This window comes from Cryptotermes secundus, unplaced genomic scaffold (genome assembly GCF_002891405.2).
Source record: "Cryptotermes secundus unplaced genomic scaffold, Csec_1.0 scaffold928, whole genome shotgun sequence".
Taxonomy (NCBI): domain Eukaryota; kingdom Metazoa; phylum Arthropoda; class Insecta; order Blattodea; family Kalotermitidae; genus Cryptotermes; species Cryptotermes secundus.
The window spans coordinates 692112-710470 of NW_019738362.1; the positions used below are offsets into that span (position 1 = coordinate 692112).

Here is an 18359-nt window from a genome sequence, read left to right on the forward strand (position 1 = left end):
CGTCTTGCTTTGGGAACGCAGCGACGCTCTAAAAGAACAGTCCCCCCCCCTGCCGGTGTTCTTGTGGGGGATGCATATCGCACTACCCCTTGTAGTGCCGGAAGTGGAGAAACAGGAAACTCTCAGCCACTTTCTACCTACATGAGCTCGCGACTTCAGGGTAACAGCGACCAGTACCCCTTGCAAGTCCCAACTGCTGGCGTTTTGGTAAGGATTAATAAGGAAGATCGCCCATGTAAGGAGTCACGGGAGCCTCCAAAGCTCTAATACAACCTGCGACAATCATCGAGGGATTACAAGATGTAGCCCTACATGAAAGAAAGTGTACAGTTCGTCAAAGTTAAGTCTTAATGTTAAACAGAACGCTAGATTGTATTCCATAAATTGTTACACATGCTTCCCAGGAGAAGAATGCTCGTTTCAGCAGGATCTAGGGCAGATGGTACATATAGTTACCATTACATGTTACAGGGTTCAAATAACCCAGACAGAGAGTCCACGCGTCTTACGCAACTGCCTGCAACAGATCACGCAATTTAATTTTCCCCAGGTTTTCCAAAGCAGTTTACAGCTCAGCCCTTTGTAAAGGCAGTTCAAACTACTTCACTTCCCCTCCCCTTCCCCAACCCCATTCATCCTGGTCCCTCACAGGTGTGACTTCTGACGGCCATTTAGAGACAGAAGAACCGCACTCGGCACACAAACAGGGGGGGGAGGAATTCACAAGGCACAAAAGGCTACGGCTGGTCAAACTGCCACTAACTCACTGACTCAGTGACCCGCCACTCCACACAATCGCATCCTCTCCCGCCCTCACAGTTCTCCAGTAGGTCACATGAATCCGATCATAAGGGCTTCTTCAAGTTCCCGGTCGCAAATGGGGCTGCAACTGACACCCGTCTTGCCTTCATCCGTCCCTGCAAATATACCATGACCACTTCGCAAATTCTTCCTGAACATGAAACATCGAATTTTCGCTGAGACAGCCACAGCTGACGCTAGGACACTTGTGACACCCCTCGCAGGCGCGTGAACTATGCGTATCCAGGGGTCGCAACTGCTCAAATGCATACTGCGCTCGGCGTTTCCTTGTCAGGTGACACGCAACACACAGACACGACAGTGGGTTCCCCTGCACTCGCGGCTTCGCGACGCCACTACATCAACTATGCCCAGCAGAGGTAGACGTTTCGTCTTCACCACTTCAGGGGACCACCCAGCCTCCAAACCAAAGTATACAGGAAGTAAACCGGCTGGGGTATGAACCTCTCTACTCACCCCAACGAGGGCCTGGGTTATGAATGCGTGGAACCCTACGTCATCGTGATGTAGTGCTTAATTAGCTCAGGGACGGTTTTACTTGTCAGTCTCATAAAACAACTTGTGCATGATTTGAGGATGTCACAGATGTGACTAAAAAGATTGTCTTCTGGAATGTGACACAGTACAGTGCGTTTCGAAGTAGCCTGCAGCAGGTTCTTCCGAAATGTCTGCACTAATCTGCCACTCCACGGAACACCTTTTTGTGCTGAAGGTTCCAATGAAACAGTGCAACATTTATTATACTAGACTAGACGGCGGTGCATCCCAAGGGAGGGGCAGCGCCTTACTTACTTACTCAAGGAGCTGAGCCCTTCCGGAGGAGCCGCCAATTCTGCAGCTACTCAAGAATTCCCCAGCATTTTATGGAACCCGAATGTTCATTACCGTGTTCACAAGAGCCCTCCACTGATCCCTATCCTGAGCGAGATCTATCCAATCCATACCATCCCATCCTATCTCTCTAATATCCATTCTAATATTGTCCACCCACCTACGCCTTGGTCTTCCCTGTGGTCTCTTTCCTTCTGGCTTTCCCACCAGTATCCTATACGTATTCCTCGTCTCCTCATTCGTGCTACATGACCTGCCCACCTCATCCTCCCTGACTTGATCATTCTAATTATACTTGGAGAAAAGTACAGGTTATGAAGCTCCTCACTGTGCAGTTTTCTCCATCCTCCTGTCACTTAATCTCTCTTCGGTCCAAATATTCTCCTCAACACCCTGTTCTCAAACACCCTCAGTCTCTGCTCCTCCCTTAATGTCAGAGACCAAGTTTCACACCCATACAGAACCACAGACAAAATTATAGTTTTGCATATTCTAATTTTTATGTTTTTGGACAGCAGACGAGAAGACAAAAGGTTCTGGACTGAATGGTAGCAAGCGTTACCCGAGTTCAATCGCCTCTTAATTTCCTTCTCAATCAGGTTTCGATCTGTTATCGTTGTTCCCTAATATCTGAACTGGGCCACATTTTCAAAACATCTATTTCCTATCTTTATGTCATGATTTTGGTGACAAGACAGCACCACATACTTAGTTTTCTCTGTGTTTACCTCTAGATCAACCCCTTTACTTGCGTCAATTAAAGTTTGTGTGTTCTTCTTTATGATATCTACATTATCACCCAGTAGATTCACATCATCGGCATAGGCCAACAGCTTATGTGTCCCGTTTAATTTCAGTAACACCTGGTTTTCCTGGACCTTCGTAATTGCATATTCTAAGACAAAGTTGAAAATGAGTCGCGATAAAGCGTCTCCTTGTTTTAGACCATTCTGGATAGGAAATTTATGAGACAAATGATTACCTATACGGACTCTACTATACGTTTCGTTTAAACACATTTTAATCGGCTACCTAGTTTCATGGGTATCCCAAACTCTATCAGAATATTGTACAATACTTCCCTCCTAACTGAATCATAGGCTTTCTTGAAGTCTTAAAATAGCTGATGTACTGTCTCATCGTACTCCCATTTTTTCTCCAATATCTGACGAATGCAAAAGANCATGAAAATTAAAACTGCGTCTGTCTGTCCCGCAGAATACGATTAAGTTTGTTTAGTCTTATCGCAGTACTCAACATGACACTATCTGGTAACCTCGGACAACTTGACCTACTGAGAGACCACTGTCTGGTTAACACGTGTTACAGGTCAAACTGCGAGGGAACCGAGATAAGCGAGACTGACTGCTGCTGAAATATCTTCCAGTAGCAGTTTTCTGAACGCTTGACAATATATTCTTTCTGAAGGGTTAGACGTGTTAGTCTGTTCGGACTCCAACACCGATTTCCTGGAACTGGATCTTCCATCTTTTCGTTGTCTTCCTTTTGCATGTTTTCCCTTCGGACAGTGTGTGTGAATATATCACAATCTGTTCCACCTGATCATGTCTGTCATGTTATGGGTTATTTAGTACATATAGCACCCAATGGTAGGATCACAGACGAACAATGAATTTGGAAAATTTGGTAGGATGCGGCCATAAAAGTCGCGACATGGAGGTACTGACAAGAACCACGAAATCTCGATCAGAATAGCCGGTGCCGTGGCCGAGATTCGAACCGAGTACCTCGCGAATACGAGTCTGCAGCGTCCGTGTGTTAGTCGCAATGAATATTTATACATATTTTCTAAGGTAAAGGTGAAGCTGTCCCTGTGCTTAATTAATCAAGCACTATGCCTTGAAGACGTATGGGGGAGTGAATGTATAGACCCGCGTATTCTTGACCTCAGCACTACATGGAGGCAAGTGGTCAGCTGCTTGCCCCGGTCGCTTTACACACGCGGAAAGTGCCCCGGGTACCAATTGGATAGGAGGCTGGGTCGACCCAAGAGCCGTGGAGATCAGAAAAATTCTGCTTCTGCTAGGACTTGAACTCCGACCCCTCGGCCAGTCGCTCCACCGACTGCACTATCCCGGTTCCTATGCATATTTCTTAACAATGGAAAACATGATTTCAGAGGTTTTGGGTAAAGGGTTCTTCAACCCTTGAAGCCTTACGTGCATCTATATGCGTAATATTTAGAGGTCATTTTGTTTTTCGTTACAGGAACCACTGCCTGTCTTATACAGATCGGCCCCAACATCCTCGTACTTGCGTAATATTTAGAGGTAATTATGTTTTTCGTTATAGGAACCGCTGCCTGTCTGTTATACAGATCGGCCCCAAAATCTAAAAGCGTAATATTTAGAGGTCATTTTGTTTTTCGTTAAAGGAACCACTGCCTGTCTGTTATACAGATCGGCCCCAACATCTAAAAGCGTAATATTTAGAGGTCATTTTGTTTTTCGTTAAAGGAACCACTGCCTGTCTGTTATACAGATCGGCCCCAACATCTAAAAGCGTAATATTTAGAGGTCATTTTGTTTTTCGTTAAAGGAACCACTGCCTGTCTGTTATACAGATCGGCCCACAGAAATAAGCGCTGTTTATTGTAAGAATACGGAGTACAAGCAAATTGCAAAGTTGTCTTAATGTTAGAGCAGTGTACTTTAAAGGGTTAAGTTATACACCCGGCGGTACGGTTCCACAGAGAGGAGACGGAGCGGAGTTAGTGTGCAGGTCTGCATGCAAATGCCGTCCCAGTGGTATCAGCGCACCGAAGTTTGGTAGCACTGGCTACAAAGTGCAACGAGGCTAACCACCAGCCCCAGTTTATCATCTGTATGTTTATAGCCAGCCAGCAGGGCTATCTTGTTTACGTGCGAAACGGAAGGAGCGAATCCACTCCAACGGAAAATAAGATTTACGTTACTATGAAAACACGGAGGCTGTAAACGTGGTCGTACTTCGAGAAGCTGGCAGTCGCTAAGTCGCCACTGGATCCTATCCTGAGCTGCGTGAATCTGGCTCGTTTCTCGTGGTCACATCGATATGTCATCTATCCCACTCATGCTACATACCGCACCCATCTTATCTTCATCTGATAGACCTAATGTTTGGAGAAAAGTAAAAAATATAAAGCACCCTGTTTTCACACACCCTACAGTTACGTTCTCCCTTAATGAGACAGACCAAGTTGCACGCGCATGCAAAATAAGCAAAATTTACAGTTCTTTGTATTTTAATAAGAAAATTGACTTTTCCTGGGCAGGTTATCTAAACAAATAAGCCGTGTTTCACGCGGCAGGTTTCCGCCTGAAAACTGTACGCAACCTGTGAATGTTGCTTCATGAAGGCACAGACTTGCAGCATTGCACGCGTGCGCGGCAACTTCACCTCAAAGTATTTTTTATTGCTAGTGGGGTGGGACTAAGTCCCTTGTACTGCGGCCACTTCTGGCCTACTGTACCAGCCCCAGATGATAGGTGAGCGTGATTGTGGAGCAATTGGTGGAATGAAGATTGGCAGGGGAAACCAAAGTACTTGGAGAAAACCTATCCCAGCGCCACTTTGTCCACCACAAATCCCACTTGCCCAGACCCGGGTGGGAAGCCAGCGACTAACCACTTGAGCTATGGCGCGGCCCTCACCTCAAAGTAACTACCATTAGTGTGATAATTTGGCAACGTAGCACCCGCACGTACGTGACGTAAAGAGACACGCCACTGTCCCCCGCCCAACTTTCGGCGTGTCATCTCGTCTTACGCTTCGTGTAGCCAGTGGTATCTGATGACGTCATCAACGGCGTCATTTCCTATTTCCATGATCCCCTAGCCAACGTGCATTTCCTTGTTCTGATACCATTTCCTCCGTGGCATTAAAATATCCTGCGAATAAAGTTGTCCAAATTCAAGCAACTTATTTCCCGCGGATACAGGAAACAAAGGCACGGTACAGATATCGGATTGTGGGGGGGGGGTCACGGAACAAAAGCCTGCTGATAGCTCCTGTCATCCAGTTATCCCGCGCGGCAGCTTCGCCAAGCTCTTCTGCATGCCGTAAGGAGCGCGATGAATCTTTCAGTGGGAAGGAATTGCACAGCAGTGACTGTTGTGTTGTGACGCCGCGTAGTGTGGAGAAAGCCCGACGTTTCGGGGTAATATACTCATATGACAGGGGAGCATAGTGGCCTAGTATCAAACCTCGAACCTTACAATGAAGATCAGTTCTCTGATCATTGCCCATAGTTCTAATTTGTATGTGAAAAGACGTTTCGTAGAGTGGAAAGTCTTCGTCTTCAGGGGGGGGGGGGAAANTTCTATTGGGCGCAATGGCCCCTAACTGCGGCCACCAGAAGTAACACAAGACACGATATATATAGAAACACAGAAGATACCTTGTACAATATTCCAGCAACAGTCCAACTTAAAACTGAAGATGAACCACTGAACCAATTCTACAGGGTGGCGATTAAAGGTATTACAACCAGCATTAATTAACAATCGGGAAACAAACCCAGCAAAAGCAGAGAATTAAAACAAATCACGCCGATAACCATTAAATGAATACCCCCAGGCCGTGTTGACCTGGACGAAGCTGTAACTTGCCATCTTCCTGTTTAATGATGACAATGCAGTCCACGTGGCACGCTATTCAGCATGTATGTATATATACGGGCGCCTATCAGTGGTGAACTTTTGAAGAGGGGTTCCACAATGGGCGGGCATTTGATATATTACGTAAATTCGTAAATATTTACACTCCTGCAAAATATTTTGCATCTCTCTGTAATGGAGAATTGACAGCAGCAGTGGCCGGTCATCAGGCCACCAAACCTAACGACAACGCCTTTTCATTCTGTACTAGATTACCAGCTTCAGCAAGTGAACGACTCCCTACTAAGTGTGAGACGGAGGGCTGCGGTAGCCATCTGCACCTGGCCCCCCTAAGGGGGTTGCTTCATCCTTACATCCCGCCCCAACATCACAGTGGCCGTGTTCCAAACAACAAACTAAGCAAACCTCAAGCGCTCGCTGGAGATACACGTTTCTTAAGCATGGCGCTGATCGAAACACTATCTACAGTTCAATTCCCACCTTACAGAAAACAAACTGCATCTCAATTTCGAAGGCCAAGCGGTGTTACGAAACAGTCGCTGCTTACTGTCAGAATAGTATGGGACAGACAATTACACCCATTGGCCTGAATGCAGAGAATTTTAACGAAAGCAGTACATATAACGGCCACTGTCCTATAAAGCGTCACTAAACCGCCCAGAAAATACATAACTACACCGAGGTAAGCCCTTCTTAAGAAGCTGTCAGTCGCTTAGCTACCCAAGAATTTACTACCATTTTATGGAACCCGAAGGTTCATTACCGCGTTCACAAGAGCCCTCCAATGCTTCCTATCGTGAGCCAGATCGATCCAATCCATACCACCCCATCCTATCTTTTCTCTCTAAGATCCAGCTCAGAATTATCCTCCCACATACGTCTATCCAGAAAATAACATGACTTTAATTAATATCTTCCGAGGAACTGTAACTGATCTTTTTAGAAATTCTGAAGTCACGTCTGTGCTCAACTCTAGTAGCTAGTGTCACATGTTGCCAGCCCTCACTACCAATATAACTATTTGTGCAGTCGGGCTCTCACACCCCTTCTGCACGCCGTCTACAATTTCGGGTGCAAACGCCAAAGCCCTTCTTTACCACCCAATTCTGAAGTCCACCGTGTAAATTAATGTTAACTTTAAACCTGATATTCGTGAAGAAATGAATTTTCGTAATTAATAAGCGGTGGCTAACGAGGATCCCAGAATTCTCGTGGAAGCACGGAGTAAGAATATGAAAACCTGCAGCTTAGAGCACAGTGGTAACTGTACTAGCCACCTGCTGTAACATACTGAAACTCTGCACTCTGCCCACACAGTGTATTTATGTGTTCCGTACGGATCTCACAGTAAACAGCATTAATCGGTTGGGCTTTGTAGCGGACACGTAACTGTTTCCTGTGAGGTACGAACTGTTTTCTCATATCTTGTTTACGTGAAAGTGAAGCTTCTGCAAAGGCAGTACAGGAGCGCGGCTGATTCTAGTCGCACGACTAACATCCCGTCTTCCAATTTATTGCATAGCTTTGCCTTCAGATAATGAGTTCTCAAATATTTACCTTCCTTTCTTGCAGCCTTGTTGCGTTTATCTACTGTGTCCCACGTACAATACAGCTGAAGCTACAAGGAGTGTTCTTCAAACTCTGCATCTCTCAGAGATCATGTCCTGATAGCGGCCAACTTCTGAAGGAAACACGGGCCATGCGCTAAATATGATCACCTGGGGTGTGACGCCGTACAGTTTGTTAGATGCGGATAACACGTAGTCACATGTCAGAGGGCCGTAATCTTAATATTCTTCGATGCGAGAACGTCAAATCCCATGCAAATGCCAAGTTTTGCTGCAAATCTGCACAGCTGCTGAGGAAGAGATCCCTTACACGATCTCATTGAGAGCAGGGAAGGAAGAAAATGCCAACGTTACTTTGTCCGGGTACGACAGACCTGACATGTAGCTCGAATCAGACCAGAAATGCACGCATAATTTTGGTGGAAAACCTCTCTTCGAACGTGACGATTCGGAAGGCAACATCCAAATGCAGGTAACGGCATTGTGCTCTGAGGGTATGGAGTGGACTGCAGTGGATGGCTTTAAGGGGCCCCGTTTTCAGTATTGCCACTAGAAATAAGAAACAAATTTATATAAACCGATGGCTAGGATCAGTGTTTGCTGGCAACGTAAGACGGACATACAGCACAGCACTTGAGCAAGACCCACGCCGGTAGGTTGTGCACCTTATCCTGTGGGCACGCGAAGGCGCAGAAAGTCAGCACGCCTTTGGCCCTTCAACTGTTATGCCGGGAATCATACATCGAGCGTAAACAGTATTATGCTCTTGGATGTGACGCCGTGTTTCGGTACATGTTCCCCGACGTTTCGGAAGAAAGTACGACCTCCATTTTTAGGGTCGAAACGTAAGCAACCAGCCCAGACACAATGAGCAAGCAGAGCTTTGCATGCATCGCATGCCGGAAGACAGTATTCAACTGTAGGAACTACTATTACTTCATAGTTCGACGTCAATAAAGCACGTGGCGTCATTTCTTCTCCATACTTTATTTTGTTCTACAATAAACTCTTCTTATATACTGGAAGTGCTTATTTACTGTGACATTGTCACGGATATTTGTTACCATTCATGAATACTATAATGTTATTTATCGCTGTAGCTCCGCATGATGATTTATGAACGAAACGGTTGCTCAGAGAGGAAACAAACGATGGACATAGATCACTTTAGCACTGTGAAATTGGTTACGGTTGCCTAGCTACCAGCTCGCACACAGAGCCAAACCCTGAGAGCAGGTACAGAAGAAGAGACGAATTCTGAACCACACAAACTTAGGCACAGATTTGCACGCAATGCCACTACATGGGTACAAGGCCACAGACAGCTGACAGTCGCTGGGTCCGTGGCGAGTCCCAGACTGAAACTACATTCTCACATATAAACCTTCCACACGAGGTAAAACCAGACAAAAAATTATTGAGGAGGGGGGCCTCAGTGTGGATGGAACTGGGGTGCTGAAACAGGTTCAAAATGAGAGAAAAGAAATAAAAATTGAAATGAAATGAAAAGCTGCAGGTAGTGGGCCTCTCAATACAAGTTTTATACATAAATCTGTAATCGGATTTGGGGAGGTATAACCTTCTGTTATTCCTTCAGCCAGCAGGAAACGCGACTTCCGATGGCTTCAAGGCCAAAATTCGATAAAAACCAAACTTCTTAGCAAGTGAACGCAAGCACACCCACAAGGGTGCACAGCGCTTTATGCGCGACGCCTCTCGCTTCGCACAGCAATACGATATTTGAAGTCCCCACGGCGTCACCGTCTTCTGGGACCTGACGCCGTGTAGTCTGATAATACCTACCGGCATTAAGAAGAATCGTACTGCCCTCATCTTCAGGGTTCTACCCTGTCCACTGTCTAATAACAATTCTAATTATGGCAGCAATACTGCCAGTTTCGGCAGATACATGTGACTGTGATGTAGGTCCGGGGATTCACGAAACGAATTGTTGCATCGCGGTGCTATGAGGCTGCGCTGCTGGGCGACCGGCAGCAACTGGCTCAAGTTAAGTGGGAAATGCAAAGAGGACGCAAGGTAGAAGTTCAGTAGTCGAATTTGTCTGTCCGTCCGTCCGTCTATACGTATGAATGTGCGCCTCGCTAGCGTCGGGACGGTTGGACGGACTGTATTCTCGTTTATCTATCACAGACGATACCCGATAAAAATGGACATTCTATCTGCAAACATAAACGCCCGTTACAACGGTCCGAATACACGAAATAGCAATTTTCTCGAAAACGGCTAGAACGATTTTAATCGAATTTTAGTACTTTATGGTGATCATCTCACTAAATGAAACTCCGTCGCTGGTATACTTAGGAAGGTAACGGCACGTGCACTAGGAGCCCACATGCGAAATGTCGATTTTGTCGAAACCGGCTTTACCGGCCCATCAGTGGTCAACACACGATCGCATTTGCAACGTAGTCAAAGTCAGCCCTGCACGAGAATGTGCGTACAACTTATCTGAACCGTTTCTTTCTATTCTTTTAATATGTTATAACTTCACTTGTTCGTTTTGCCATTCGTGTGACGCGTATGATTTCAGCAGCTGTGTTATTCTGCTCTTGTCGCATGTTTGCAGTGTCCTGCACTACAGCAGAGTCTGAACTACGCAAAATCACTTGTTCATCGAACAAACGAGATCTGGCTGCAATATGTGTGGACGCGCATTTGTCTTGTTTCTGCTAACAAGCGCAGGTGTTGTGGAGCTGCAAGTCTCTTATGAACAACCGAGACACAGTTCGTAGCTGTACACACTCGTGAGAGGATGCGAGTCCCGGCTGTTGCCAGGAAGCAAGATACAGGTTACTAAGCAGTAGCAAGCAGACTGCTCAGGGGGGACAACAGAGCTCCCTTGTGTGGCAGGTAAAATGAAAAACTGAGTCAGGGGGTGGGAACAGAACTATAGGCACCAAAGCCCCTGATCTGGGCTAGGATGAGCAATCTGTACTTCCTTGAGATTCAGTTGCCTTAAAATTCAACAGAGACGAGATAGCTCAGTAGATTACGTTATATGTACAGGCCTAAACGACAAGAATTCGCCTCCCACCGGGAATTTTCTCTTCACCGTCACATGCAAAACGTTTCAGGGGTTCATCCACCCTCCTAGACAATGTTAATCGGCCCAAAGAGAAACACGAATTCGATGCAAAACGCTGACCATTCATAATTCGTCTAAACAGTACTTAAACTTCATTCCTTACTTCAGAGGAAATATTCCGTCTCCATGACAACAACCAATGGGTTAATGTTGTTTGGGGAAACGATTATTGTTTAATGTGCTTCGCATATGAAACACGGAAATACACTTTCTGAAAGTTAAAGCAGGTGGTACACACAGCAACCAGTGTGCCTTCGCGCACACCATGTCGCCATCCACATGTCGCATATGAAGCCGAAATTCCAAAGCAGTCAAGATACAGTCCTTACGAAGAGTCATCTGATATCGATTCAGAACAACACGGACCTCCTTTTCCAAGATCCATTTTAATATTATACCGGCGGAAGTTACTGCATTTCAGCAAAATATACGAGAAGCCACAGGCTCGAGACGTGCTATCATTCCTTTGCTCAGTTCGTCCAGTCAAATAGTATTTAGATATAAACTCATATCAGACAGCTATACTAAAATGGTAAAACTGGTAGCCACGTACCAGACTACCCCAAAACCACTACTTCAATCATAACTCTCTAACACTCGTATTCGAGAGGTGTTCAGTTCGAAACTCGGCCGGGATACATGTTCCCTGACTGAGGTTTTTCATGGTCTTCCTCAGTCCGTCTAACAAAAATCCGGAGTAGTAGACCGCACCACGGTCCTGGGGTCGACTCAGAATCTAACATCAATGAGCATCAGGAATCTTCCTGGAGGTAATGGGCGGCCGGCGCGTCGGGCTGACCTCATCGTCGTCTGTGAGCCTGATTCTCTAGAAGATGTGGGAGCCTCGACGTCTCACAACCCTACGGGCCTCCGCGGCCTGTTACAGGGGTAGCTGTAGTTACTGGTGACCTTGGGAGTGTATAACTCAGCTAAGCTGTCGTAGTGATCTGTGATTAAGTTCTGTAAGTGATCGATAAATCTAATCACCAAACCAGACCCCGTCTGCAGTCACTCTAAAATCGCGACAATATAAAGAGTGGGAACAAAGATCCCCAGAAAATGAATGGAACTGAAAGAACCACGAAAAAGAGACGTGGGAAGACAAAGGAAGAGATGGAGTCATAAATGAGGCTGAACAGGCTGATGTGAAGAAAGGGAATTAACCTGTTTATTGAACCTCTGTTGTTTTCGGCTGAAGAACTGCACATGCCGTTGCGAGCCATCTGCACTGCAACTGGAGGGGCAGGTCCTCCTTGTCCATCCTGCCTCGCAGCTACTTTCATATGCCTTTCTCGCTCGTCAACTACAGTGAAATAAGCTCCCCAAACCAATACAACAAACTAGTTTAACCATACTTTGATGACTTCAGAGAAGGCACTGACACGAAGCTGAGGTTCTTGTGGCGGTGATAACTGTCGCTTGAATGTGAAGCCGTGTAGGTCCCCGAAGACTGTGACCTTCACGACTGGAGCTGATGTTTAAGCAACTAGGCGTGTTTCAGCTGCCCTTTCAAGTCTAAAACGACGGACAGAAAATATATTGGGGGGGGGGGGCATAATGTTCTTTTTCCTACTTTGAAGGTTCCCAGGCAGTGCCCCCTCGGATTTATCGATTTCCGACAGAGGGTAAAGCGCTAGCAACTGAAAAAGGTAAAGTTTTTTTTATTGCTAGTGGGGTGGAACTAAGGCCACTTCTGGCCTATTTTACCAGCCCCAGATGATAGGTGAGGGTGACTGTGGAGCAATTGGTGGAATGAAGATTGGCAGGGGAAACCGAAGTACTCGGAGAAAACCTGCCCCAGCGCCACTTTGTCCACCATAAATCCCACTTGACCAGATCCCGGGATCGAACCCGGGCCACCGCGATGGGAAGCCGGCGACTAACCGCTTGAGCTATGGCGCGGTCGGGGTGGGACTAAGTTCATTGTACTGCGGCCACTTCTGGCCTATTGTACCAGCCCCAGATGATAGGTGAGATTGCTAGTGGGGTGGGACTAAGTCCCTTGTACTGCGGCCACTTCTGGCCTATTGTACCAGCCCCAGATGATAGGTGAGGGTGACTGTGGAGCAATTGGTGGAATGAAGATTGGCAGGGGAAACCGAAGTACTCGGAGAAAACCTGCCCCAGCGCCACTTTGTCCACCATAAATCCCACTTGACCAGATCCCGGGATCGAACCCGGGCCACCGCGATGGGAAGCCGGCGACTAACCGCTTGAGCTATGGCGCGGTCGGGGTGGGACTAAGTTCATTGTACTGCGGCCACTTCTGGCCTATTGTACCAGCCCCAGATGATAGGTGAGGGTGACTGTGGAGCAATTGGTGGAATGAAGATTGGCAGGGGAAACCGAAGTACTCGGTGAAAACCTGCCCCAGCGCCACTTTGTCCACCACAAATCCCACTTGACCAGACCCGGGATCGAACCCGGGCCGCCGCGGTGGGAAGCCAGCGACTAACCGCTTGAGTTATGGCGCGACCCAAGGTAAAGGGTTACGTATCAACAAAACACAGAAATTGAGCATGGACTTCACTGCTTGATATTAACGTTGGTAGGGCTGCATTACAGTGGATTTTTCATATAATATTTAAACAATAGTTCTCACTTCACAGGAAACACTACATCTTATTTACAACAATGGGCATACACTCGATGCCTACAGGGCCCCCACGTGTGCAGAAATTCGGGTTCATTCACCGGGCTTCCTGACAGGTGATTTCGAGCCTTATAATGGCTCTGGAGAATGCTGACATTGGAGATGGAAGTTTCGATACCCAAGCAGTTGGTAGCCATTCACCCCACACAGAGAACAGGTGACTGTTGCAGAAATTGCTGTTTTTATATCACGACAACAGGCGAAGGTCAGTGGCCTTATTCGAGTGGAAAGAATTAGGAGCACACAGGACGGATACGAAACACAAAAGCGAGCGTCAGTTGTTCATCTAAAGTACCATTATTAAGTTGTCCTGAACACCAGCATATGCGAAAGGCATTTTGCAGTGCACCTTGCGATCAGGTCAGAAACCCCCGAGCCACCACACGAGAAGGCCCTTCAGGTGGGAAGCGTGCGCCCTTCATTACCGATACAGTGATTCAAAAGTTGTGGGGAGCTGGGACCTGAAACCCTTATGGCACAGAACTGTTGGCGCTAATCTAAAAAACAATAGTTCAGTCCAGAAGTGAAATAACAACGACCAATTATGTTCATGTCGAACAGAGATAACATCAGGATCACCGTGTGCCTCTTTCAGGTATCACTATCTCGGTCTTCTGGGTTGTGACGCCGTGTAGTTTGGCAGGAGTCTGTCTTCAGAAACTTACTGTTGGTTTCCTGCGGTCCTCGAGATGGGGGTGATAAGCTCGGTGGGCTTGTATCAAAGTACACGGTGTTACAACCCAGACGGTCACTGTCACTGCTGAGAAAGGACAGTTTGCTCCAGTTGGCTGTACACTGGAGTAGACATCAGCAGTACCGCATTGGCTTCCTACTGGACAGCCGACGCGTAAGTCGCAATCCTCATTTCACATGGGCCGTCCTGTGATTGCCAATTTCTCTCTTCTTGTTGCACATTTGTTTACACTTCCTGTATAACAGTTGTAGTTGCCCCGGGGCACTCAAAATGTGGAAGTCCCCGCCACTAACAATAAATTTCGTTTATGATAATTTTCTTATTAAAAGTGAGTAAATAAAGTAAAGGTATTCGAGGGCCGCACCACAGCTCAAGCGGTCAGTCGCTGGCTTTCCACCGCGGTGGCCCGAGTCTGGTCAAGTGGGATTTGTGATGGACAAAGTGGCGCTGGGGAGGTTTTCTCAGAGTACTTCGATTTCCCCTGCCAATCTTCATTCCACCAAATTCTCCATCATCATAACCACGCGGGGCAGGCTACAATAGGCCAATCAGTGGCCGCTGTGCCGAGTGGACCCAATTTGGACTCCAACCCCCACTAAGCGAAAAAAAAAAGGTATCCCTGTAACAGGCCGTGGAGACCCATAGGGTTGTGAGATGTTGAGATTCCCACATTTTCTATACAATCGGCTCATAGTTAGCGGAATTATTTCTTACAGTAATTAAAAATGGGCCGGAGTTCATGGAGGTAGGCCTAGGCCTACTGGGGCTGTAGTGCCAAGAAAAAACAATTAAAAATGGAGACTAACTTTTCGTGATTTCGGAGAAGCAGCTGTCTCACCAAGACCTGAGGAGTGTATTTCTGTTTTATTGCGGCACCAGGGCCACCGTCCCAGTCGCTCCCCTCAAATGCAGCCCTGCTGAACGAATTCGATGTTAATGTTATACTGGTTTAGCATAGAAATCACCATGACTGTGGGCGGAAGTATGGGTACACTGCATTCACAATTCCTTCGCTTTGGAGAAATTGAAGGGAGATATTTTACTCTGCACGAAAACTTCTTCGCTTCTTTCGAATGATAAAGTATTAATCTCGTATTTAAGCATCCTGTTACAGTACTATATGTAATACTGTTTACTGTACTGCACAGTAAATAGTATTGGATAAAGTATCAATCAATTCGATCGTCCGTTCTGCCTAGACACAGCACTTCACTTTGGGCTCAAGTAGAGCTGGCTTCAAAAAAGTTCACTTAGTTTAAAATTTGTTTTACAGTTCTGTACGATCTTATTTAGTTGCAAACTTTTGCAACCAATTAACAGGCTGACGTTTCAAACGAGGGTAGAGGAGTTACTTTGTCTTTCTTGGAGTGGGTATGGGGGAACCTTTTCCAAAATGTAACACGGTCAGTTTTGATTTACCGCGAATTTGTGCCTGGGTAAAACTGAACACTGTTTCAATGCATGGGACAAGACGAAGAATCATGCTATTTTCATTTACGTTACAAGCTAGTTTCATTGTTTGGGCCATATAGTAAAAAAGGGTCAAATGCGTCATTCGAGTCTGTGACCTGTTAATGTTTCAAATTCTTCATCAGCTTTGATAATATTGCTGGCAGGGGAACGGATACCGCCCGTACATCATACTCGCAAAGAAACTCTTTCCACTTGTCGCAACAGTATTCTGGACCACAAAAAATTATTATAAAACATGAATGTTTCTTAACGGTTATCGCGCACTCATCGGTGGCGATTATTGTCAGTGACGTATTTGGTACTTTTGGCGCTCTGCCCACTGTCCTTTCCGTCGGTGACGTCACATGATACGAACTGACCGGATTCAGCTTCGGATATAAAGAGTACGCCCAAGTAGTCACTGCGGTCTCTGTACTAGCTGATTTCCGTGTCAATTATATCACCTAACGCCGTATCAACTGTAGCATGTTCTCAACCTATTTTCCGCATTCATATATTACATTATTATTCATGTTCTGCGAGACGTTATACTGCTACTACACAGCTTAATCCCTGCAAGTATAATGCCATTACTACAACATACCTCGTCTAGCTGCAAGCAACTTGGTTGTAGCATCGACACACAAATACGATCATTCTTAGTTACTACTGTTTGCCTTGTTGACACGCTTCACCACTCGTAGAAGAAACTTCAGACGCGAACAAGCTTAGCAGTCGAGCAACACTAACTAAACGAACACGTCGGTTGACCTTGCGAAAAGGCGCAATTACAATGGCTACTTCCGCTTATTTTGAACGATAATCGACTGCTACACGTATTTCAGAAAACGATTTCAATTGCATAGCTTCTAACTCGCCACCGCAACCTCATTCTTATTATCATGACGTTACATCCGATATTCGTTCAAACTCGATAGACAGTGCTGCCACCTGTCAACTGTCTTAACCTCAACATTTCGATAACTTCACGGCAACCAACCCCATGGAGCAGTCTTTATTATGAAAATTATAATTGTTGCGCTGGTCAAGGCACTCCTAGCTTTCTATGGAACCCGAATATTCTTTATTGAGTGCACAGGAACCCTCCATGTGACTATCCTGAGCTAGAAGAATCCAGACCACACCCTCATAACCTGTTCCTTTAAGAATCAGTTTAGTATCCTCTCATCCATAACCTGATCTTCCAACTGCTCTCACATGCATTCATTCTGTGTGTCCGCCCTTCTCACCAGTATCACCATGTTGGCTTCAGAACAACACATTTTTATTTATAGCAGGTTTGATATAATCATGTCATTAAAAATTATGTAAAAGTTTCATATAACCATTCATGTATAAAAACAATGATGCTTAACCAGTAAAAGTGCATGTGTACACAGTTTATGTACTAGTGCTGCTTGGTAAGAAAGGCTAAATTAAAAAAAAAATCATGAAGACAATTAGTCAAAGATTTTTTACATCAGATATTGTAAATTCTGACTTAGGGCCTACATACCGCACTTCTTAACTTTCATTTATGCAACTATTTTAAATAATTCACTTCCTATTTCACAAAAAAACCCTGCAAAGTCACTACTAAGACCAAATGGTTATTACTGTTTAGGGAAACTGCATTTGTTGTATCATATAAAATACTGTTTGGAGAAAATGGACAGTATTTTAATGCACAGCAAGTGGTACATACTGTTACCACTGTAATGTGATTAACTATCTTCACCTTCAGTTTCATCAAAGAATTTTGAGTCAGACCTCATTACCAGTACTTACTTTTTGTTTGCAAGTGTAATTTTACTGTAACCATGTATGGAAATCGTTTTCTCAGATGCTCTTTACTTCATATCTCAGGGAATGCACACAATGATAGCCAGTTCAATTAATTTTGTATTAGCATTTTTCGGTATCTTATTACCCACTGAAAGAGGCAAAAATTGTGCAGCTGACCAGCCTCCCATCCAATAATGGATGCCAAAATTAAGAATGTAAGGATCAATGAAAAGTAAACAGTCTTTTCTTTGTTTAGGCTGACAAGGCCAATTGAACAGGACATTAGGTCTTCTGCTCCTACCAATAACAAAGCTCAATCTCCTTTCCTTTACCTGTTGCTGCAACCAGTGTTCATTGTCCCCACCCCACAGCAAGAAAGGAGCCACAGGAGAAAAAGGTGCTCTCAATTCATTCACAGCAGGTCAACTTTGCAGAGAACAGCTGCACTGCCAGACAGTGCAGGTATCAAGGGACCTTGTGTCCTGCCAAATTGTCCACTTCTTTATGCGAACGAACTGTACTGGCTACAAGCTGTTGTATACGTGGCAAACAGTTTTAGCTACCAACCTCCCCAAAGTTACGGCCATGGCATGCATGTGGCTACGTTTCAGTGAAACCTGCTGCCTCCATGTTCAAGGCAGCTGAAAGAATCTTAACTTAAACCAGTTTACCAAAACACACTTCTGTATCTTCTTGAGCAGCAGTAATGTTTCTCTGTATTCATGTAATGAATTTGAAAGCGGTCTTGGGTCAGGGTTCAAGTGGATTTGCTTGGTTTCTGCTGGTAACATCACAGTACATTTCCGAACTTCCCTCTTCTCAATATCTG

General features: G+C 45.5%; 1 protein-coding gene across 1 annotated transcript in view; it reads right to left on the reverse strand.

The window, feature by feature from the left end:
* The window catches only part of LOC111870914 (ras-related protein Rab-7L1), a 140259-nt gene extending 123629 nt beyond the window's left edge, over positions 1–16630 (reverse strand). Inside the window, exon 1 of the mRNA XM_023863547.2 lies at positions 16350–16630. Coding sequence (XP_023719315.1) covers positions 16350–16382 — 33 coding nt within the window. The 5' untranslated portion in view covers positions 16383–16630. The remainder of the gene's footprint in view (positions 1–16349) is intronic.
* Positions 16631–18359: the final 1729 nt, after the last annotated feature.